Source organism: Hippocampus zosterae, chromosome 13 (genome assembly GCF_025434085.1).
Source record: "Hippocampus zosterae strain Florida chromosome 13, ASM2543408v3, whole genome shotgun sequence".
Taxonomy (NCBI): Eukaryota; Metazoa; Chordata; class Actinopteri; order Syngnathiformes; family Syngnathidae; genus Hippocampus; species Hippocampus zosterae.
In genome coordinates this window covers 3457814-3482467 of record NC_067463.1, presented here as the reverse complement: position 1 = coordinate 3482467, position 24654 = coordinate 3457814, and the positions used below count along the sequence as shown (strand labels likewise).

Below are 24654 nucleotides of genomic sequence, written 5' to 3'. Positions count from 1 at the left end.
TGGGGGGGTGGTTGGAACAACTTAACCCTAAATTGTTTGGCCCGCCAGTTGTTTGGTTCCTGACATGTCGACAAAGGTTCAAATGAATGTCAAAGCTGAGTTTGTGAGGGGCATACATCTTCTAGGCTGGTTTAAAGGTGGGGTGGGGGCCGGCGGAGGGGTCGGAGGGTGATGTCTGATATAGACCCCATCCATCACTGAAAGATTTTGGGAAGCGGGGTGGGGTGATGGGTCACCTGCCATCCTGTTTCCAGCTCCCAAACAAGCCCCGCTGTTTTCCACGAGGGTTCAAAGGTCACCCGGCGTGCTCGTCACAGACATTCTTTTGAAGAGGCGACGTTCACCCTTGAGGCCAAGTTTTGCAGGCAGGTCGCATGTCGGGCTTAGCAGACGGGAGCTATTCAGTAAGGCTTTGATTCCGCAATCCCCTTTTTTGTTCTAATAAAAGATGCCATTGTTATGAATATGAAACATCCTTGGAGTAAAATATCCATCCATCCATCCATTTTCCGATCCGCTTTATCCTCACAAGGGTTGCGGGGTGGGGGGCTGCTGGAGCCTATCCCAGCCGCCTTCGGGCAGTAGGTGGGGGACACCCTGAACCAGTTGCCAGCCAATTGCAGGGCGCACAGAGACGAACAACCATCCGCGCTTACACTCACACCGCGGGACAATTTAGAGTGTTCAATCAGCCTACAATGGATATTTTTGGAATGTGGGAGGAAATCGGAGAACCCAGAGAAAACCCACGCAGGCCCCGGGAGAACATGCAAACTCCACACAGGTAGGCCAGAATTGGAATTGTGAATTATAAAATTATGAAAGTTATTCTGATTTAAAAAAAAACGGAATACTGTATACTCCTAGATTTAAAAAAATATATACATGAAATACATTGATATCATGTTGCATCCAATTCTATTTCGATAACATTTACACTGCTCTATTTAAAAAAAACATTTCATAAGGCTAAAAATGAACACAGGAGAGGGCAAATGAAGGTGGCAAAATCATATCTGTATTCCTGCCAGGCTTCGACCGTCTGTTTTATATCATGTGGCAGAAGCACAACCCCCCCCCACACCACACCACAATCGCCACCACCCCCCAAAAATAAAACAACATGAGCGATTTGATTGAATCCAAATGCGACGCTTCAGGCTACTTTGACTCTCTCGCTCTCTCATGCCCACCATCAACTGAACTCCCCACTGAATAACCCCCCCGCCTACAAGCCCAGTGGAGCTAAAAGATACTTTCAGGTTTTATTCAGACAGCTAAAGTTTCAAGGAAAATATTACTACAGTAAGCTTGGCTGGGCTGAAAACGTGAAAAAAAAAGTCAGACGTGATAAAATCAACCTATTCCCCATTGTCCAAAAACTGGCACATGGATGCTCACATTTACAACATTTCACATGGATGTTATGTAATATACTTATTTACTAGCCATTTAATTTAGGATATTAGATTTCAAAAAAATGTCAGTTTTGAGGTTTTTCACCGATTTGTAAACAGTTTTTTTCCCCTCCACCAATAACCAAACAAGCTTGTTTTGCTAAGCACCACCAAAAACTTCAGCTCTAAAAAGTCTTTTGCTGAACCGACATTTTTTTGTTTGAGGTGAGGTTGATTTTGAATTTTCAAATCGAACAAATGCGTTTTTGGACTGAACATCGTCGACGCATTTGCAGTCGTCGGGAAACCAAATTTTCATCAATGTTCAAGGCAATGTTTGGAGAAACTCCAACGATTTAGTCTTCGAACCTAACGTTTATGTTTCTGAAAGCACTGTTGATGATTTTGAAACTTGGGCGAACCTAACATTCTTGTCGTGAACATCAAAGACTTAGTCTCAAATTCAAAGGAATGTGTTTTTGTAAATAATGCCGATGTCTCAAATCTAATGTATGCGACGCAAACACTGAACATACACTTCGACAACTAAAGCATCCGTGTGTTCGTACGTACAGAAGACGATTTCGAGGCTTCAAAACCTAGCACCTTTTTCCTAAACGTCAAAATTTTATTGAGTAATCATGAGGTTCGCGTACGTGTTTTCATGGAAGATGATTCAGCCCAACGTAAACACTTCAGATGATCTGGCGTCTTGAGTGAAGCCTAACGTGTCCATTCAAAGTCTTCAAATGTTCCGACTACGATGTTGAATCATTAACCAACCTAACGTACGGGTTTGTGGTCACAACATAAAAAAAACTCTCAAGCCCTTGACTCACATTATGTGTTTTTGTTTCTTGATTTTTTTTTGGGGGGGATGGGGGGGTACAGGATCACAATAGCGGGTCTGAGGTTGGAACATGAGCTGCTCTAAAAGCACTTGATGTTATTTTTATACTGACAGTGAGCGATAACAAGCCATCGGGAGCATGCGGAAAGCATTGGGGCCGATGTCCCAAATGCTTTTCATGAAAGGCGAGGTAAGGAAGGACGTCTGTGATCAATTACTGCCACCGAGGAGGTCAGACGTGCTTTCCGCGCTCTTTTGTTTGTTTGCGTGTCCGTCAGCGGGATTGCGTAAACGCAAACGCTCACCGGTGGTGGAAGGGGAGGGTCCGTTGTGGGGATGTGGGGGGTGGGGGACACACGGTGATTCGCCCTAGAATCACAAATACTGTCAAAGAAAAAGAGCGAAGGCGCACACGGACGCGATTCAATAAATAACGGCGCACCTCCAGGTGATTACACGGAGGGTCAGGACCGCAGTGTTTATTGTCTCTGCCGAGATGTCTGGTTGAGGTTTCAGCCGCTAGACGCCTCAACGTTTGCTTAGCCCGTGCAGAAAAATAGGGCGAGGCACGTTAGATGAAAGGGCCACCATTTTGTAATGTTCTAGAATCATGGATGAATTGCAGAGGAACGTGACTTTTGGACAGTGGTACGTCAAAGCTAATCAAGACTCAACTCATTTAGTCAATTGAATCCAATGGTAGGAGGTGAGTTTTGGAGGACTTCAGTGGGGACCTGACGCTAACTCTAAAATGCTATATAGCTGTGAGTGGCATGAAAGAAGAGGCATTTTGTGGGTTGGAGGAAAAATATCATCATTCCAAACAATGAACAAAATCATATGTGACCTGGTCTTCTCTCTACAGATAAGCTGAAGGGTGGTATCACAAAATCTAGCTGGAAATGGCTTCTTCCTTGGTTACAAATTATTTGACAAGCTCCAAATGCACGAAAGTTAAACACTTGGTCATACTTGGATTTCTGCCTCCAGCAGGCTTGCGGTGAGGGGTCCGGAGTCCAGTCTAATACCGCCCACCCCAGGGTCGCATACGTTGGGTGAGGCGTTGGGGGTCCTGATGGTGAGTGACGAAAGCGAAGGGGAGAATGTTGGTGTCATGGCCGTCGGCGTGAGCCCCGTGTTCCTGGCCAAGGGGGAGTAGGCATACCTGGGGTAGGAGGGCCGCCGCCGCAAGCTGGGTGCCCGTAGTGGTTTGCGAGGTGGCACCGTCCGAACCCCTGGCTGGGCCACGGATGTTATGAGCGGAGGCGGGTGGGCCGGTTCCTCGCGGCCCCCTTGGAGCTCCTGGTTCGGGAGCATCCCAATGTCTGTAAAGACTGACGCCAGGGCCTGGAAGCAAGGCTCCCAATCCAGCAAATAGTCCCATCTGTAGCTACCATTCAGACACTCCAGAGAATCTGCACCTTTCCCCTCCAAATTCCTTTCTCTGATCCGCACAAGTAGTCCCTCGCCTCCCCCTTCTTCTTTGAAGTGCTGCAGACTTTCCATGCCGGTCGTGCCTGAGACCAAACATTTACCAGACGATAAAAAGTGTCCCGGCCCAACATCCACAGAGTGGCAAGACGCGGCATCCCCGTCTGGGTTTTTCAAGGTCCGTTCGTCGTCTCTTTCGCAGCAGGGATACTCGTTGATCCACTTGATCTCCTGGTCCTCGGCCGTCTCTCCTTCCGCCGAACCACGGCCGCTCAAGTCGGATGGCGTTTGGCAGCTGGACATATCACCATTTTTCATGAAGATGCCAGGTTTCATGTCCCGCAGAGAGAAGGCGTGGTCTGGTTGGTTCAGGTCGGTGGCCAGATTTTTTAGGCCAGCCTCTTTAAATTTGGATCTGAGCACTAGGCCGACAAAGAAAACCAGGATCAGCAGGAATACGGCAAGGGAGATGCTCAGAGTGAGCATGTGGCCGTCAAGCGGCAGACCAACAACTCCCTCGGCTGAGCTAGAGACATTGACAAAAACCTGGCAGGAAGTTGTCCTGGACCCTGGTCGGGGACTTCTGGCAGACACTGTCAGTTCCAGCAAGTCCTCACTGCCCCGTCTGCGGAACACGGTTCCCGACGCATAGATGGCTCCCAAGGTTTTGTTGATGGAGAAGAACGGGGTTGGGTCCAAAAGCGAGTACTCCACCACCCCATCTGTACCTCCATCCTGGTCCAGCGCCATCACAAAGCCAACGGCATCCCCTGGCTTCGCGTTTCGGGGCAGGAAGAAGTGGTACTGCTTCTGGGTGAACAGGGGACTAAACTCGTCCGCTCCCTTGACAGAAATGTGCACTCGGACTGTCGACGCCCTGTAGCCTTTGTCCCGGGCTTCCACCACCAAGCAATACTCGCTCTCATGCTCGTAGTCCAACGTCTGCTGGGTGTGAACATCACCAGTTTGGGGGTCCACGGCCAAGGCGGACTCCTTCCTCTCCACCCCACCAAAATCTACGACGAAACAGGAGGACACGATGGAGTAGGTAAGTTGTCCAAAGGCGCCCGCGTCTTTGTCGAGACCCCGAATGGCGCAGACGTGGGTGAACGCCGGGAGGTTCTCCGGCACGGAGCAGTTCATTGTGGGGAACAGGAAGTAGGGACTGTTGTCGTTCTCGTCCAAAACCGTGATAAAAACCACGGTGTACGCCACTTTCCGATCTTCTGTTGCGTCATCGCCATCAGACACCTGGATGGTGAGGTTGTATCGGCAGACTTTTTCGTAGTCTAGCGAGGTATTGACCGTCAAAAGTCCAGACTTGGGGTCCAGCTTGAAGCATCCTCTGGTGTTCCCCGAGATGATCTCATAGCGCAACACACTGTTGACTCCCATGTCAGGATCGGTTGCATTGACCTGCACCAGGCTGGTGCCCGTGTGGCTGTTTTCGCTGACTTCAACATGATATTCTGTACTCGCAAAAAACGGCGCATTGTCGTTGCAATCCACGACGGTCACCATGACAACGGCGGAGCTGTTGAGACGTGGCGTCCCTCGATCAGAAACTCTCACGTTGAGCGCATAGTTCTGAACGTTCTCACGGTCTAACGGGCCACACAATACAATCTGGCCGACATTGCTTATACGATTCTCCGCTTGTGTTGTTTTGACTTCCAAGCAGAAACGCCCGTCTTCGTTCCCTCCGACGAGGGCATAGTCCAGATGCGTGTTTTGGGGGCTCCAGTCTTGGTCGGACGCAAAGATGGTTAGCAGCGTAGTGGAAATGGGCGCGTTCTCCGAGACTGTGACGCTGTAGACATCCTGGGGAAAGAGCGGCGTGTGGTCGTTGGTGTCCAGGATCAGCAAATCGACGGAGGTAACGGTAGAGAGGGCGGGATCTCCTCCGTCTCGCGCCTCAATGAGAAGACGAACGGGGTTGCCGTTGGCAGTGGCCTTGACGGCCTTATTGGTGAAAAGTAATCCTGAAAGACAAAATAAAGGGTTAGCACAAGGCCGTAAGGCAATAGGCTTGGCAGGCATATTCAAGTGTTTTTGTTGAAAGGCGATTTTAGTGCTATTTTGGTGGACTTCTTTCCACATGACACCATGAAGACAATGGAGGAGGCCTTGTTAAATGGGTACTCGGTGTCCCGAGCTTGGGGACCCGTGGGGGATGACATATAGTGATGAATTGAAGAAGACACCGCTCCCTGCTCAGCCTGAAATAGGCCACAAAGTGTTCTTGGTGGAAATAAAGCCCACAAAGCGGTAAAACTCTCCCAAGTTCCCATTGCGTCATTAGTAAAGGATGCCTCCTTGCCTCCTCCTGAAAATGAGCAAAGCCGAGGATAGCAAGGCGGTAAACCAGCGGCAAAAAAAAAAATCTCCATCTTTACGTCCTGGTAGGCTGCAACGTCGTCGTTTCCAAATATGGGCAGGCTGGCAACCGGGCGCAGTCGTCCTTTCGTGCAGCTGCGGGGCCCTTTGTCACTCGCTGAGCGAATGTGGTTGTGGAAAAAGGGCCAAACGTGGCAGCGTTTAGTCATAGCAACATGCTAAGCTAATATTAACCCCGTCGGCGCAAAAGCTACGACGATGCAACTTTATTTACGGCACACTCTGAAAACCGCTGTAGCTAAATACAACGTGCTGTATGTACGTAAAGTATAAAACTGACAAAAACAAAAAGTTAAAACTAAATTAATAACATTAAATACAATACAAATACAACAAAAAAAAAACAACAAATCCGACAATGTTCATCATGTATTATCCGCTTGTCATACTTGGAACCCTGCCTGTCAAATTGTACCGGGCAGTTAGGTCCCTTCCAGTGCTGCAACGTGAAAAAAATTATCACTTGCGACTAAAATGTCTCTCTTTATATGACATGGTAGGGCCGTTATTACGGTGCCATAACACGTGAACTGTTAACACATCCTTTCTCATGTTAGCGTTACCCGTGCGCCGTCTTTATTCTAACCAAAACCATGTGGACACCATTACGACACGCTCGAGTAGCAGTAACGTATTACCCCCACTGACCGATTTATTATCCGTCTTCGCTGCCCTGAATTTTCCACACATGGGCTTGATTAATTTTCACTCGGCTATTTACTGTTTCACAAACATCAGGAGGCCATTTTAGCGAGGGAAGTCGCGTATCGGATAGCTGCATTAGTTTCACTTTTTGCACTCCTCAACAGGAAAGCCGGGCAATTATTCTCATATTTAATGTTCATGTTTCCTTGAGCCTATGAATGACCTTTTGGGGGGAGAAAAGTTGCTTAGAGGGAAACTACGGCGACAAAGGTACCTGTACTTGGAAATTAATTTAAAAAAAATAAGTGTGAACACCAAAAGTTAAGTGGTCATTATTTACCCCAACTGGTGTGGCATACACAACTGCAGCGCTGTCAGATGTTTTTGCAAGTCTGCATGTGTTTTGACGACGTTCCCAAAACACAAAGAAGAAACTTGGACGCGGACTTGGAACAAAGAGTTATCAGTCAGTTGTGGTCGCTGAAATAATGGCTCATTGTCGCAACGGGCAAAGGGTTCCATAGCCGTAACTTTCTTTTTCACAACTGGCATCTGCGGTTCTGGCAAAAGGGCAGAGATTTCCTTGAACGAGGCTCATTAATCTTCTTACCAGTGTGTGCTTGGATGTAAAAGCCTCGTAAAAGAGACGAAAGCAGCCTGTAGGTGATCTTGCCATTTGGTCCCGAGTCCTTGTCGGTGGCAGACACGTTCAAGACAAACGTGTCCGCCAGAGCCAGTTCGGACAACTCCACCTTGAACAAAAAAAAAAGGAAAAAGTAGACGCAAGATTCACTTATAGGCACCGTAGCCCAAATCATTGCAAAGATTTTGGGCTGTAATGCTTTTGTGAATCTGATCAGTGACACAAACCTGGTATGAGTCCTGGTGGAAGATGGGCCTGTTGTCATTGATGTCCAGCACCTGGACTTTCAACTCCCCGGAGGTTCGGTGGAGAGAGTCCGATGCCCAGATGGTTAGCGTGAGCTTGACCTCTTCTTCAAAATCCAAAGGTCGGGTCAATGTGACCACGCCGGTGTACCGGTCCACAGCGAAGGCACCTTCCACGGCGGCGTCCCCCGCAAAGCTGAAGGTGATGACAGGGGCGAGGTCCACGTCGTTTGCCGTCACCTGCGTCACCACGTACCCCGCCGGAAGATCTACGGAATACGGGCGATGGCATGTGAGTCTTCAGTTTTTAAGGTCCAATCAGCGGGAGGTGGACTTACTCTCGGCTAGGAGAACGGCTTCCATTGGGGGGATGGCGGGACTGTTGTCGTTGACGTCCACCACTTGGACCCAGATGATGGCGGTACTGCTGAGAGGAGGGTTTCCTTTGTCTGATGCCTGCACACCGAGCCTGAAATGGGAGCATCCATCCATCCATCCGTCAACACCAGATGACTTTGGGCCAAAGAATTGGTCAAATCTCCGTACTGATTCCAGTTCACATTCACACCTGAGGACCATTTAAAGTCCTCATACGTGATTCACATCCTAGTCTTCGACAAAGAATGGTTGGACTAAGGTTTCCATTTCAGAGTTGTGTTTGCGTACTTGTACGACGACGTGATCTCGCGATCCAGCATCGCATTGGTGGTGAGGATCCCACGGACCGAGTCCAGGATGAAAACGTCGTTATGGTTCCCGGACATGATGGAAAACTCGATTTGCCCGTTTGCCCCGCTGTCGGCATCAAAGGCAAAAACCTGCAGGGAATGTGAAAAGATTAGCTGCACACTTGTTACCTTGTATGCAAAATGCTGTCGCAATGTTGAAGGGGGGGCGAAAAAAAATGGAGGGATTGATCCGACACCGAGTGGGACAAGATGCCCTACCTGCATGACGTAGCTGTTGCGCACTTGGCCCTCCCACACGGCAGTCCGGTAGACGTTATGCTCAAAGATGGGGGCGTTGTCGTTGATGTCCCGTAGGGTGATGTCCACCTTGCAGTGGGCCGTCCGCCGCCCCTTTTCTGCCAGGACCACCAGCTCCATTCGGGGGTTCGTTTCAAAGTCCAATGTGTTGTCCTTCCGTACCCGAATCTCACCTGACACATTGGAAACCCAATTCAGCAAACATATGGTTTCAGGGAAAAAGTAAAGCCGGGAGTATGTCACCCAAAATGTTTTAAAAAATCGCAATGGCAGACTTCCATTTTCAAGCATGGCTTCTTATGACATTTTTGTGTGTCTACTCATTATAAGTAGCTCTACCGAGTTGGACAGTGCAAAATGAAAGTGGCTTTGTGGAGGACTGAATTCTTTTGAGATCTGGAAGGCACTACTCGGCCAAAATGGCCGCTTGAAAATGAAAATGGCAGACTTCAGTTTTCAAACATGACTTCTTCTGGCTTTTTTATGGGTCAACTCATTATAGACAGTGCTCCTAAATTGTGGTTGATCAGCTTTCAGTGAGCTAAACTGTAAAGTTAACGGATCATACCTGTTTTTGCGGCCATCCTATTTTTCTGATTTAGGTTTGCAAACCATTTCAGAAACAAAACTGATGGTACATAATCTTGAAAATATAAGTGTTACGGATACCACTCCGTATTATGTGAAGTCTTTTGGAAGTTTCAGCCAAGTAAGTCTCAAAGTGGACAATTTAGTGGAGGTCGTACTAAGGTCAAGTCATGTGACGCAAGTCGCCCACCTCTGGGAAGTAGTACAATCAACAAAAACAACATGAGTATCTCATTATTCTCTCGTATCAAGGAGATGTTTTTGGGAAGTTGGAACACGATCCCCAATTGTGGGGCCTGGAAACAATTCATAGATGAAGCAGATAAGTTGCGCTTGGCAAAGAAAGATGGCACCGAGTTTTTCTGGGAAAGATGTTTTTGTGGATGGCGTCATGGAAAATAAAATGGCTGATTAGAAGTGAATGTTAAATTAGCATATCGGCGGTAGTATAAAGAAGGCGACTCGACTGCTGTTTGTCGTTACCTGTGTGGGAATTGATGGAAAACACGCCATCGCCGTCCTCAGGGAATAGGGTGTATGAAATCCTTTCCAATTGGCCGTTGGATTGTTCACTGGCATCAACAGTAGTGATCCACATGCCTGAAAAACAATTTATGTGGTAATCATGTGGAAAAGGGGCCCTCGAACCCCTAACGTTAGTCTGTATAGACAAAAGATGTTTCCTGAAAAAGAAAATGGCAGACTACCTGTGTGATATTTGATATGGCTGATTGAAACTTTTTTTTGTGGGTCTACTCAGGATCACGGGTGTCCTGGAGCCCCTTGAGACTTTTTTGTGGGTTTATGTATGGTAGTCTACCAAATTTCATGTAGTTACATGAAACTAGGAATTAAGGAAAAATCCTTAATTCTGGAGGGCAATACTGCACCAAAACAGACAAACTTCCTGTGTATTATGGTGCATGGTTTCTTGGGATTTTTTGTGGGTCTACTCAAGTCAAGTCAAGTACAACTTTACTGTCAAATGCTAGACATTGTATACATTCATCCAGACATTTTCTAATCTGTTTATCCTCGCGAGGGTGTGCTAGAGTCTCTTGAAACTTTTTTGTGGGTTTCTTTATGGTAGACATGCCTACCAAATTTAATGTACGGTAGTTACATGAAACTACGTTTGGGAGCTGAAGCTTTTTTTCTTCATTCTGGAGGGTAGTACTGCACCAAAATGGAAACACAACACCGGTGTCTTATGAGGCATAGTTTCTTGAGACTTTTTTTGTGGGTCTATACATGATAGACATTGCTATTGCTAAGTAGAGCAGGATTCACGGACTGAATTCTTTCAAATATTCTGGAAGGCATTATCGAGCGAGAATGGCTTACAGTGGATTTTTAGATGTTTTTTAAAATTCTTTTTGGTGGGTTTTTTTTTTCCATGATAGAAATGCCTACAAAATGAAATAAAAATATTTTTCTCCGATCCTTCATCTGGACTAAAAAATGTTCGCCCAAAAGCAAAAAGTAATAACAGTACCACTTACCGGCCTTGCTGTTTTCCGCGATGGTGGCGTTGTAGACCTTGTCGGTGAATTGCAAGTCTTCGTCTTCTCCTTTGAGGTGGACAAACACCAGGCAGCTTGACGTCAGCGCGGGATTTCCACGATCCGCTACCGCTACCCGCAACTTCCTGCCGGAGAACCCCGCCCTCACGCGCCGCCTCATCGAGATTTCCCCTGTCTCTCCATTGATGTCGAATAGGTTCTCAAGGTCATCCGGTGGGAAAAAAACTACGGTCCCGTTGGGGCCCAGGTCGGCATCCGTCGCCGTCACCGTGGCGATCACTCGGTTCGGAAAAGTGCCCACGGAGACTATTGCATTGACGGGATGACTTTCGCAGACGGGAGTGTTGTCATTAACGTCGTTCACCAAGATAGTTACAGACACGACTGAGCTCAACCGGCCTTCGTTGCCGCAATCTGTTGCCAGAACTTTGAGGGAGAACTGGGCCCTGGTCTCCCGGTCCAGGGTCTCGGTAGTCCTGATGGCACCGGTGGAGGCGTTGATGGAGAACGCGCCCTTGCCGCCGTCGTCCCTCAGCGAGTACATCACAACACCATTAGACCCGTGGTCAGGGTCCAGGGCTGTGACGCTTAGGACCGCCGCACCGGCAGGAAGACCCTCGCTGATGGAGGTGCGGTAACTGTCCAGGGTGAAGGCTGGGGCATTGTCGTTCTGGTCCAAGATGAGGAGTTGTAACTGTGTGGTGGAGCTGAGTGGGGCGGGGCCACAGTCACGAGCTTGGATGGTCAGCGTGTAGTTCTGATGCTCCTCGCGGTCCAGAGTCTGAAGGGTCATGATGGCCCCTGAGTGGCTGTCGATGGCAAAGACACCGTGGTCCTCGCCTGAAGACAATCACATTGGTGACTTTCTTGCCGAAAAAAGTGACTTATTTTCAAAAAAGACAACTTTTTATTAAATTGAAAAAAAAACTGGGACAAAATTGTGATGGCTACAAAGTGTGATGTCTACAAATAAGCTGACAATTGCTTTCGACGGAGCGCGACACCCTCACCCAGGATGGAGTAGCGAACCGTGCCGTTCTCCCCGATATCCGGGTCGAAAGCTCGGGCGGCGTGTACGACGCTGGGCGGCAGGTTTTCCGGAAGGCTGATCTGGAAAGACGACTGCGAAAAGACTGGCGGGTTGTCGTTGTCGTCTATCACCGAACACAGCACCGTGGCGATGCCTGAAAGGGGCCTCGGGCCGCTGTCACGGGCCTGAACTGAGGACAGGAAGCCACATCAGCAAAATGAATCCCCTTTACTTTCGGAAACGTTTTCTCTTTGCCTTCACCGTTTGTCCACATATTCTTTTTTTTTTTCTTTAGAAAACATACAGCATCATTCTGGTGCACTTTGATGTCACTCGGCCTTTTCTGGTTGTGCTTTTCAATATCGGCTCTCATGTCAGCTAAAGTATTGGTTGGGAGACACTCCCAATTGTTAGCTTCCATACTTTTTTTCGACGTAACTGAACCGCCGTCACTTTTCGACACAATCCATCTTTGTCTCAACTTTTTCCTCCACATATTTGAGTGTTTTTCTCCGATACGCGCTGAAACTTACTTCTGGCCCGTCGTTACACAAATCTGTCTTCCCTGTTATTATATTTCATTATCACTTCTAATACTAATACTTTTAGTATTTCTAATACTAGTACTTCTAATACTAATCTACTAGAGCTGAACAATTTTGCAAAATAATCCATCCATCCATCTTTTACCGCTTATCCGGGGCCGGGTCGCGGGGGCAACAGCTTTTGCAGGGAAGCCCAGACTTCAATAATCTCATTGAGATTTTTGTTTTCCTCAATATTGGTTGTGTTTTGTTTTTTTCCCCCCTCCAAATTGCATCCTTTGCATTCTACTACAATGCATTGATCATTTGAATTATTGTTCAGCCCCAAGGACAATAGCTGCGGGTTTTGACTTTTATTAGCAGCTGAACCTCTTTTTTGCTTGTTGTCATATTTCATCTTTGCCTCCACTTGTCCTCCACATTTTTTCAGTATTTCGCTCGAGTATAGAGCCCACCGTGATTCTGGCACCGCTTTACATCATTTGGCTTTTCCTGTTATTACATTTCATGATCACGTCTAATGGTTCACCATGTTGACTGATGGGCACATCTGAAAACAGTTTGCTGCAACATCGGTGAAGTGAACGTTATTGGGGGTGGGGCCTGGGGGTGGGTCCTACCTCGCAGGGTGAAGTGTGACTGCTGCTCTCGGTCCAGGAAGGCCAATGTGGTGATCAAGCCGGTGTACGGGTTGATGCTGAAGAGCTCGTAGCCCGGATCCGCTAATAGACTGTACCACACCACTGCGTTCTCCTCTGGGGAATGCATTCACCAAAGGTCAATTATCCGTCATAGAAAATAAAATGTCTTCTTCCTTGTTTTTTTTTTTTATTAAAAAAGTCAATCCGGATTTTATTTTATTTTTTTATTGAGTCACCTTCCTATGATAAAAGCAAATCATTTTTTGTGAGGTGGTCCGGGGGGGTAAAAAGTACGTTTTTTTTCTCCCCTCAATCAAAAATGTTTATTTTTTGGACTTTTTTGTTGAAATATTAAAAAAAAGTCGTTGATTTATTGTTTTAAAGTTTCATTTTTGGAACAGAAAAAAATGTAATAAAAGAATTTAGAGCGGGGACAGGGGGGGGACAAAAATACCTGATAATTTGTATCTTTCCCAAGAATTTTTAGTTACTTCCGTTTTATATCAAACTACAGTAGTGTCACATTCGCTTTGACAAAGGCATCGATGTCATCCCAATATTTTAGGTGCGTAATAGTGGACAACGAGCACAGACGTTATTGTCACAGGTGGCTCCGATTATCAACGTCATCACCAGAGTAGACCTTTGACAACCCCCCACCCCACCCCCACAAGTTCCTCGCTTGCTGTTTTTGGACTCTACTTACCCCCTAGAATGTTTGCAAGAACCCCCAGTGACCTCCAACCCCCCTGAGGGGTAAAAAAAAACAAATACCCGAAGCTGCCGTCGAAGTAGCAAGAGCGTTTTGAACAGAGCTGCACTGTCGGCAGCAGCAAGCCAAATGAATGCTATTGGGAAGCCCCCCCTCCCTCACCCCCCGTGTTAAAATAAACGCCTGTGATTAGAGGTTAGACGTGTGAGATGATTTCACGGCTTTCTGTTTATTTCCTTTGTGCAAGCTGACGCTTTTCATGAACTGCTGGCAAGAAAACGATTGTATTGCCGTAATTGGATTGTGAGCGTATGACTAACTGGAGTGTGGACTATTTTTTTCCTCTGCGGGTTATTTATACAGGGTCAACGATACGGCTCAATGATCGATTTCAACTGTGCAAGGTGGTGGTAGATTATGTCAAGTCATTAAAAAAAAAAAATGGAATCGTGGAAGGCACAAGTCATATTGGATCACCGGCAAGGAACGATCGTATGACAGTAATTAGGCCTTCAAAATACCCGAATCTTCGTCAGTGGCGGACACTTGGACCACAGTCTCCCCGGGCTCCCTGTTCTCCACCACTGTGGCGACGTAGACGTCGAGACCGAAGACAGGCGGACAGTCGTTGACGTCGATCACCTCGACCGTCAGCGTCTGGCTGGACGAGAGCGGAGGCAGGCCGGCATCGACCGCGGCCACCCTCAGCCGGTGGAGACGCGCCGTCTCAAAGTCCAACGGCGCCGAGAGCCGCAAGAGACCTGCACGGTGAAAACACTCCAGTCAAATTTGAAGTTGAGCTCTTTCAAGATCAACTGACCTCACCTCGCTCCAAACTCGGGTTCAATTCAATTTTATTCACAGAGCAGACATCGGTCAGTCGGTACCTGTTTTCTCCTCCAGAGCGAACAACCCTCTCTGGTTTCCTGTCAGCATAATGTAAGAAACCATCCCGTTTTCCCTTTCGTCCGCATCCAGCGCCACGAAATGGTGGAGCAGGCTCCCTTCCGCCACATCTTCTGCCACCTGGACCACATCCGCTGACTTAAACGTGGGGTGATTATCGTTGACGTCCATCAGAAAGACTCTCGCCGTAACCGACGCGTGCCTACGCTCGACCCGCCTCTCCGCCAGGTCACTGGCGGTTACGGTGAAAGCGTATGCCGGGCTAGTCTCCCGGTCAAGTGGCACCGCCACCATCAATCGACCGCTCCGTGGATCTATCTGGAAAGGGAAGCCCGGGGTCAAGGCAAGGGAGTACCGCAGGGCGCTGTTCGGGTATGTCCCGTCCTCGTCTCTGGCGCAAAAGGCAAACGCCAGGGACCCGATAAGGGCGTCTTCCATCAAGGCGATCCTTATCATTTTGTCGGTGAACCACGGCGGGTGATCGTTCACGTCCTCTACCGTCACAAATACCCGCATTGTTGTGTGCTCGCCCGCGTCGTCCTCTGCGAGCACAGTGAGCGAGTATTGGGCAGCCGTCTCGTAGTCCAGAGGCTGGTAGACGTAGATGTCGCCCGACTGGGAATTGACGCCAAAGCGTGAGTCACTGTCACCATCGGTGATGGAGTAGACCACCTCCTTTCTGGGAGACGCGATGCTAACAGAACCAATCACAGTGCCCGGCGGGTCGTCTTCTCGGACCCACAGACGTCTGACTGATGTTGGGGAGGCTTGTCCGGACTGGTCATCTGACCGATACACCTGCAAAGGATTCACCCCTGTTAATATTTAGTGCGTGGTTGGTTGGTAGCTAACAGAGAGGTAATTGGGAGGCACCATGTTGGGCACGTTCATTATCAGCTGCACCACCCGAGGTGACGTTGAAGCAACGGTAGCGGGCTGTCGGCGCTAACCAGATCGCATGCTCTACTCTCCATCTTTTTTCTGTCCAACTTATCCTGTTGAAATTCACATGAAACCGAAGCCTGGAAAGGAGGCTTGTTGGATTTATTATTGTTTAGTAATCATACATTCACGTATTATTCGGTTGATTCTCGTGTCGTCATTCTATGCTCGCAATGAAGAATGCTTCTGCCTGTCAGTATAGTTTGATTTTGCTTGCAAAGAAGAACGCTTATGCTTGCAATCATTAGTTGGCTTTGCCTGCAATAAAGAACGCTTATGCTCTCAATAAAGATATATCCTTTATTATTTACTCACATCTATAATCATTATATATTCTTCATTATGTGCTCACTTTTGCTTGCTGTACTGTGTGAGAAGTTAGGGTCGCAACCACCTTTTCGAGGACGTGGCTGGGAAGAGATAACTGTTAAGACTAAACAGCGAGCAAGGCTGAACCGTGAATGGAGACATCAACACCAGCTGCAACGGGATGTTTACGTCTATTTGCACACATGTACGTAAATTGCACACACACATAGTCAAACAAGTTCAGTGTGTGTTCAACAGCCCCCACCCTTTAGGTTGGACACACCTATGTAGTAGCTTTTCCCAATAAATGAGGAGGTGAAGGGGGAGATCGTTAGGGTTACGTGTGGAGAACTGAAACCGAAAGCTTCTCCTCGTTCCCTCCTGGTACCAGAATCGAGTCTCCTGTCTCCTCCTTTTGGTTATTCTTGAGTGTCAATTTGGACCAACCTGACAAGGCTGAAAGGTGGACTACGCCCTGGACCGGTCGCCAGCCAGTGCCAGAGAGCATTCAGCGACAGACCACCATTCACTCTCGCCTTTCCACCGTGAACTGAAACCCTTCTGCCTGCACCAAAGTCAGCTCATCTCCGGCTACAAAGGGTAAACGTGTCAATTGCTACCCCCTGGTGGCAAACTTGTGTAATGCGTTGACATGCGGTGGGGGAAATTGAGAGTGAAAGTCTCATCGAGCCACAAGTGTACCTGCACGTGGATGAGTGCAGTGTCCTCTCGTGGTGGTGATCCGCCGTCCCGGGCTGTCACTTGGAGGATGTAAGCAGCTTCGGCGCTTTGCTTGAACAGCGACGTGGTCCTGATATCTCCGCTCTTACTGTCAATCTCAAAATGTCTCAAAAGTTGACCTTCCGCACCGACTGATAGATGCAGGCAGAGGGGCGGGGGGGGGGGGGTTTAAAGAAATTGGATCAGTCTACTTTTCGGGGAAAGGACTCACTCAGATTTGATAGAAAGAACTTACCAGTTAGCAATGACAAAGTGACCGTTCCATTTTCACCCGCATCCAAGTCTTTGGCAAATGCGTTTGTCACCAAGGATCCTGGTGAGATTCGGGATGATATCTGACAAAAGTAAAGAGACAAACTTTCAGAGAGTAAGTCAAGTTAAAAAGAACTAAATCTTTGTTCTATGAGGGCATTTTGTCTTGAAAATGACATTACGCTGCCCGAATGGCTCAGCTTGAGAATGTCACATGACCAAACCCGGAAAACAGACCGACCTTGCCTGTCTGTCTGTCCAGTCACACACACAGACACACACACAGACACACACACACAGGTAACGCTCACCTGGACATTGCGGCCCTTGCTAGCAGGCAGGTGCCTGAACTGCGGCGCGTTGTCGTTGATGTCCGTGACCAGGATGTGGACTCTGGCGGTGGCGTTGCGTCGTGGACTGCCCTGGTCGGCAACCATGACCTCCAGCGTGTACTGGTTGCGCTGCTCCCGATCCAACTCCACCCAGTTGACAATCTCGCCTGCGCACGGCAGGAAGTTGAGGACGATTTGCAATTGGATGGATAAGTAATTGGGTGGTGGGTGGGGGGTACTACTCAGAAATTTACTTGATAATCGTCACCTCAGAGTCAACTATTAAAAAAAAAAACCTTTGAATCCCGAGTTAGTAGGAAGTTGGTAAGTACTAGTTAGTATGTATTTTATTAGGTAGATTGTTTGTACGGCATACTAAGGAAGCGTCGTAGGTGACTAGATTAGTGCAGCTCGGTTGCTCGTTAGCTGGTTAGTCAGTACAATAAATGGGTAGTTGGTTATGTTGGTTGGTAGGTTAGTAATTACCAGGTTGTAGCCTTACCCGTTTCAGCATTGATGCGGAAGAACTTCCCATCGGAGATCAGGATGTACGACAGCCGGGCGTTTTTCCCGGAGTCCCGGTCAGTGGCGCTGACCTGTCCAACCGGCCCCCGAGGCCACAGCCCCTCCGGCAGCACCCAGTCGTACGTGGCCCTGCCGAAAACCGGCACGTTGTCATTGACGTCCAGCACCAGAACCGCCACCCCTGCTGTGGCCTTGGTCTCGCCCAATGTGGCGACCGCTCTGAAGCGATAGGCTGATTCCCGCTCGTAGTCCAGATCATCGGAGAGGTACAACCAACCGCTTCCGGGATGGATCCGAAAGGGAAACGGAGGGGAGCCCGCTTCCTCTTCCAGGGAGTAAACCGGGGTCGCGGTGTCAGAGGAGGTTCTGCGGATCCAGTGGGCTCTCAACTGGATCACTCTGGAGTCCCTTTGGTAACCCTCACCGATCTCCACCTGGTACACCAGCGTCTCAAAGGCCAGGTTGTCACCAGGAGAGGCAGAGTCCACGTTCACCGTCAGCCTCAGGGTGGTGCTGCGCGAGGGATCCCCGCCGTCTTCGGCTGTGATTTCCAACAGAATTGGGCTGGGGACAAAAATGAGGAAAAATATAGCAATCGTGCTCCGGAGGTCAGCGGGGTACAACCAAAACGTGGAACCATACTTAAAACGTGAGAACACATGATACACGGTCTATATTTAAATATTTCTGAGGATGTCAACACACAGGATTTCCTTGAGCCCTATTTACTACTTTCCTATCAGCCTGGGCTTTGGTGCCATCTTGTGGCATTTTATAGAACAACTTTTTGTAACCCAAACGGTTCTTTGGTTCAAGTCATACCCGCCTCCAGGGTCCGCCCTAAGTGTTTGGTTGAGTGTCACCGTTCCAAGGTTTGGGTCCACCGCGAAGACCCCGGCGTGGCGACCTCTCAAGTGATAGGTCACCTGGCCACGGATGCCGTTGTCGTCGTCGTGGGCGTGGGCGACGTACACCGTGGCGCCCGGCGTGGTGTTTTCTGACACAAAGACGGCATCTTCGCCTTTGAGGAATACGGGCGCGACGTCGTTCACGTCGGCCACGGTGACGTTGACCCGCGCCTCGCCGTACACCGGAGAGGATTGGGCGTAGGCTTGGAGGAAGAGCAGGGCGTACGGTCGAGTCTCGTGGTCCAGAGGCTTCGCTGTCCTGATCAGGCCTGACTCGGCATCCACGGCGAACAGACCGTGCGGGTCGCCGGAGGCGATGCGGTAGGAGACGGATTCGGCGACATCTGCGAAGCACAAGATGATTTATTAATCCTACAAAGCGTAAGTGTGTCCATTCCTAATTAATCGGCCAATTTAAAAAAAAAAACCCAAAACACATTTTTGGTGCCGACAGTGAGAATTTCTTTTTTTCTGGGGGGTGAGGGGGGGCGTGGTTTGAATGTCATCTTTTTATGTTTTAATGTGTTCATGTGTAATTACAGCGTCATTAATCCATTGAAGTAATTGTTTGTCACATCCCGCATTTATAAGATTACAGACTACCTTAATGATGCCTCAGACTAACCGTGCTGTTTCTGATTTTAAGCCTGAAGGCTTTAATCCATTAATTAATGAAGTGGCCTCATGTGTCTCCTCTGCCGTATTGAAGGCATCATCCTTGCTTCGCACACTTCCAGTGTTTTTAATCCCACCCACACAAGCGCACCAAATTTTGGCGGCGCTCTGCACAGTCACCTATCTTTTGTCATCTGTTGCTCTACTTAAAGGGGATTAGGGATTAAAGGGCAGTCTTCCTCTTTCCCCTTTTCACATGAGCACATTACAACGCCCCCTGCGCCGCCCCGCCCCGCACCCCCACCCCACCGAGAAAAAAAATGCATGTGCATATATAAAGGATATGATACTGTTTATGAAAATTATTTCTTGGAAAACTGTATGGTCTCTAAAAACACAAACAAAAAAATTGAAAATTATACATCAAAGACTAATGATAGACTTTGATAATTATGGAAATGTGAACTTTTAGGTACGTCAAACTCTTCATTGCCTTCAATATTTTTAAAAACACATGACGTAAGGGTTGTTCGTTTCTGTGTGCCCTGCGATTGGCTGGCAACCGATTCAGGGTGTCCCCCGCCTACTGCCCGAAGACAGCTGGGATAGGCTCCAGCACCCCCCGCGACCCTAGTGAGGATCAAGCGGCTTGGAAGATGAATGAATGAATGAATGAATGACGTAAGGGCCACGTTTTCTGTGATATTTACAAAACCGCCTCGGAATTTCAATTTCAGCACCTGCATTGCCTTTGATGATGAACGAAAAATGGCACTTCAGGAATGTCAAAGACATGCATCTAGAGTTCATTTTTGATGTTTTCAAGAACGCGTTCGTGAGAGATCGTTAAAGACGCAGTCGTCTTGAAAATGTTTATGCTAGTTACATCAAAGCCTCTCCGTTGTCTTGAACGTTTACAAAATGAGCGGGTGTGAAGACCACGTCGTCTTTGATGCTTCCGAGACGGATGAATTCAGGTGGGCGAGCAAACCTACCCAGCGGGTTTGCGGCCCGCACGGTGCCCACACCGGTGCCCGGCTCGGCGTCCTCTGGCACGGTGAAGGTGTAGCAAAAAGTCTGGAACACGGCCGGAGCGTGGACGCTCGTCAAGACCTCGACGATTACCTCAGCCGGTCGGACCGATGACACGCCCTCGCCGTCCTGCGCCGTGATGGATAACCTGATGTTGGCGCCCCCCAGGCGAGTCAACGGGGACGTTAGGTACAGCGCTCCTGGAGAGAAAACGTGACCGAGGATTGATTTGAACCTGGACCCCTGCTCCAGCTATGCTAATCTGCTAAGTAAAAAAAAATCAAGGCAAATCTGGACAAGCCTGCCCCACTTCCAGCCGTCAGGAGGATTTACGCACACTAGGACGTCGGATTTGTTCTGATTACCTGTTTGTTTATCGAGGGCAAACAGAGCAGACGTATCACCCGGCAGGATGTGGTAGGTGATGCGGCCAAAGCGACCGTCGTCCGCGTCGGTGGCCGCCACTCCCAGTATCTCGGTGCCGGGCGGCGCGTGACTGCTGACGCTGGTGGCGTAGCGCACGGGGTTGAACACCGGCGCATTATCGTTGAGGTCCTGGATGTCAACGTGCACGAAGGTGTATGCACTGAGGCCTCCCTACCAAGCCAAGAACCAGAAAACAAACAAAAAAAATAATCGTTGAAGTAACTAAATTAGGCATTCAGCTACACATTTTTAAAAACATCAAAGACAATTTGGTCTTCAACTGGATCTTTGTGCCAGAATTGTTTCCAAGATCAAAGACAAAGGAGGGTCTTTGATTATCCCATCAAAGCATTTTTAGAAGTAAATGATCTTCAACAGACCATTCTCATCATCAAATATATTTAAGACTCTTGGACACAGGCAAGACACAAATGCAAACATCAAACACAAATGTCATCTTCAATGAACCCTAAGTATGCCTTTTCATAAAGACGAGTTTTTGAGCGGCCTCAAAAAAGACGTACACATCTCTGTAATCAAAAGAAAACTATGTTTTTATGTCCCAAGCATACTCACTTCAGCCAACGTCAAAGACAGTTTCACCTTTTTTCAGCCTTTTCAGAAGAGTCTTTGTTGTTAGAAAAATTGTAAATTTACCTTATGTATGCATTTTTGGGAACCTCAAAAACAATGTTTTTGACATGTAGTACATACATTGTAAAAATCAAAGAGTCATCAATGATGCCAATGTAAAGTTTTTTTTTCTAATATCAAAGATAATTAAAAAAACAAAGACAAGTTTCCAGTGTTTGTGAATGTATAGATTAGTGTACAGACCGGATCCTCCGCTCTGACTAGAATGTTATGGACACTCTGTCCGCCGTCTCTATCGATGTTCCCGGAGACGCACAGCTCTCCGGTCTGTGAATTAATGTGGAACAGGTTTTGCTTCTGACCCAAATCCTCAAGGTCATCAGGCAGGGAATAGACCAGAACGCTAAACTCTGGACTGTCTGCATCATCGGCCACAACCTATGAAAAAAAAAAAGATAGGAAATGTTACACGTTATTAGGTGTAGCGCTTTTTTTCGTAAACATCAAAGAAAATTGAGTCTTCAACAAAAAATCATATTATAATTGTTCATACACAAAAAGCCAATGTAGTCGTTGCTGAACTGAATGTATGCATTTGCAGAAACATTTCGGTCAATTTAGTCTTTGTTGAGCCTAAATTCTGTGTATTCATTAACATCAAAGACAAGTTAGTCTTTGTTGAAAATGTGTGTTTCTGTAAACATTGAGTACGTACTTGCAAAAAGCAGGTGTCGGGAGCGCTGTGTTCCATCAAGCTAGCATTGTAGAGTGTTCGCTGGAACACCGGCTCATTGTCATTGACGTCTTCCAACACCATGCTGACGGTGGCGCTGGTTGACCTGGCCGGTTCCCCTTGGTCTTCAGCCACCACCAGGAACAAGCACACTTCCGGCTGCCTCTCCCAGTCCAGGTCTCCAATTGTGAAGACAAGGCCGGAGTGCGCATCCACACCGACCGGGCAGTCCCAGTCGGATTTGAGTATAGAGTAGGTCACGTCAGCATTGACTCCCTGGTCCGAGTCCCGGGCCTCCATCTGGATAACGGATGTCCCCTTTGGGGCGTCCTCGGAGATCTGGACTGCAAACATGTCCCTCTCAAAGACTGGGTTGCAATCATTGGCGTCTACGACCTTCATGAGAAGAACGGTCTCGTTGCTCAAACGGGGGCTCCCGAAATCCGAGACTTGGATCTGCAACCGGTAAAGATCCTTCTGTTCCCTGTCAAGCGGGGCGCTGACGCACAATGCATAAAGGAAGTCGTCCGTCTGTTTGAGGGCAAACTTCCCGTCACCGCCCTTAAGCTGAACCGACACAGTCTCGCTTTGGTCATCCGGGTCTGACACAGAAATCCGGGCCACGTAGTCGCCGATCCTGGCGGCCTCGGAGACCAGCGCGTCCCCGATCTCGCTGAGGAACAGCACGCTGATAACGGGACTGTTGTCATTGACATTCTGTACTTTCACAACCACCAAGGTGCTGCTGGACTCTGGCTGGGCTCCGTTGTCTCTGGCTGTGATGATCACCTCGTGCAAAATCTGCATGAAGCGTCAACAAAATGTGTCGTTAGCATGACGAACCAGAACAAGTGTAGAACCTCTATGATGTGTGTGATACTGAAGCATCAGGAGTTGATCAAGGCGAGGTAATACGCATGCGGTACCTGTGCTTCAAAATCCAGTGGCTTGTTGAGAAAAACCACGCCACTGGTCTCGTGAACGGAGAAGAACTCGTCAGAGTCGCTCTGTCGCCGGTTGATCTGGTAGCTGACCCTGGCATTGTCGCCCTGGTCCAGGTCCACGGCGCCAACTTGGCACACAGACGAGCCGATCGGAGCATTTTCCGGCACGGCTGCGTCATACTTGCTCCGATTGAACACAGGCGGGTTGTCATTCTCATCTAGTACCCGGATGTTTACCCGCAGCCTTCCAATTCGGGCGGGGATGCCGCCGTCAAAAGCCTCCACAATCAGAGTGTAAAAATCTTGTACTTCTCTGTCCACTCTGCTGTCCAGAACCAGATCCAGGCTAAGGTGGTTTCCGTCAGCGCTGCGCTGCTCCAGCCTGAAGATCTCTCCCATTTGGGCCTCTCGGATCCGGTATCCCTGGGTGCCAAATTCCCCTCCATCCAGGTCCTGAGCTCCTTCGAGGTGGAAGCGGCTACCAGGTGGGCTCAACTCGGACACCTTCAGGTCCACTTCCTCCGAGGGGAAAGCTGGCGAATGGTCGTTGACATCCTCCACGTTTATGCGCACTCTGACCACCTCTCCCGCAAGGGTGGCAACCACAAATTCGTAGCGGTCACGGGTCTCTCGGTCTAGAACTGTTGTTGTGGAGATGATGCCCGTCTCCGGGTCAATCTCCAGATCGCGGAAGACGTGCGAGTCGCGGCTCTCTGAGATGAAGAAGCCGACGGTCGGCCCGCTCAGACTGGTAGCCAGGTCGCCGACCACAGTGTTAGCGGGGAGCCCCTCCGAAACGGACAGGGTCAGGTTGGAGGCGCCTGCCCAACGAGGGCTGTGCAAGAGCACCACAATCAGCAGTGTGTACGCACTTTGCTGATACATCTCTCACTTATTATTTTTAGATTAGATCAGGGGTGTCCAAATTTTTGTTTTCTAAGGGCCGCACACAGAAAAGTCCATGGATGCAAGTGTAACTTCTTCAACTTCATTTAGCAGGCAAAAACTGATCCATAGCGATCAAAGTTAAATACAAATGATTTGTACTTGGGCAGTGACTCTTCCCAAACCTCAAGAGGGAACCGGCATACCACGACCATACTTCAATTATTGAGATTGGTTTAGTATTTTTCAAATGAGAGAAGGTAAAGCTTTTTGATATATTTTTTATAAAATATATCAAAAAGACAAGAAACGTAGCGAGTAGCAGCACAATCGTACTACATTCTACAACCAAAACAAGAGCGATCAATGATTACCTTGACACCAGGAGAAGGTGGAGCAAATGATAGCGATTCTAAGTCATGTCTTACCGACCGAATGTTGTATGATTGATTGGTGGAAAAAAAGCAAGTGGGAGAGGATAAATAATTTTCTCTCCAACTCTTACAATGCAGGCAAATAACACGGTCATTTGCTAATTGGAGGAAATGTCGCCGATCCCTGATTAAAAAAAAAAAAATTTTTTAAGTTACACTGCAGGTCTCCAGTTGAAATGTCTATGCGCCTCTATGGTGCAAGCTCCTCAATGGATGCACCCGTGACCGCGACTGACTGCGTGCGTGTCCCCATCTGTGCTGCCTGCTGCCCTTGCCACACTGCTAATCAGGACGCCAGATTACGCCGCCACCAGACGTCACGGTGTGCTCAGGGAGTACGTAAATAAGATACAAAGGGACAAACTGTAATTCATACGACTCGAGGAATATACTCAAGGATTTCCTTTTTTTTTAAGTCTTAAACCCTATAAAGATATAAACTG

The 24654-nt window shown here is 48.3% G+C and overlaps 1 protein-coding gene across 1 annotated transcript; it reads right to left on the bottom strand.

Moving 5' to 3' along the window:
* Positions 1-1112: 1112 nt before the first annotated feature.
* dchs2 (dachsous cadherin-related 2) lies at positions 1113-24561 on the bottom strand. The gene is made up of 22 exons (XM_052083829.1): positions 22875-24561; positions 21931-22749; positions 21459-21653; positions 20561-20792; positions 20159-20395; positions 18463-18892; positions 17618-18204; positions 17095-17282; positions 16767-16866; positions 16493-16662; positions 14521-15337; positions 14155-14394; positions 12901-13035; positions 11716-11925; positions 10685-11545; positions 9666-9782; positions 8556-8767; positions 8275-8426; positions 7947-8077; positions 7591-7877; positions 7331-7472; positions 1113-5660 (listed from the first exon to the last, which is right to left on the bottom strand). The coding sequence occupies exons 1-22, from the start codon at positions 23775-23777 to the stop codon at positions 3214-3216; spliced, it is 9612 nt and encodes a 3203-aa protein (XP_051939789.1). The 5' UTR covers positions 23778-24561; the 3' UTR covers positions 1113-3213.
* Between the last annotated feature and the right edge of the window lie 93 nt (positions 24562-24654).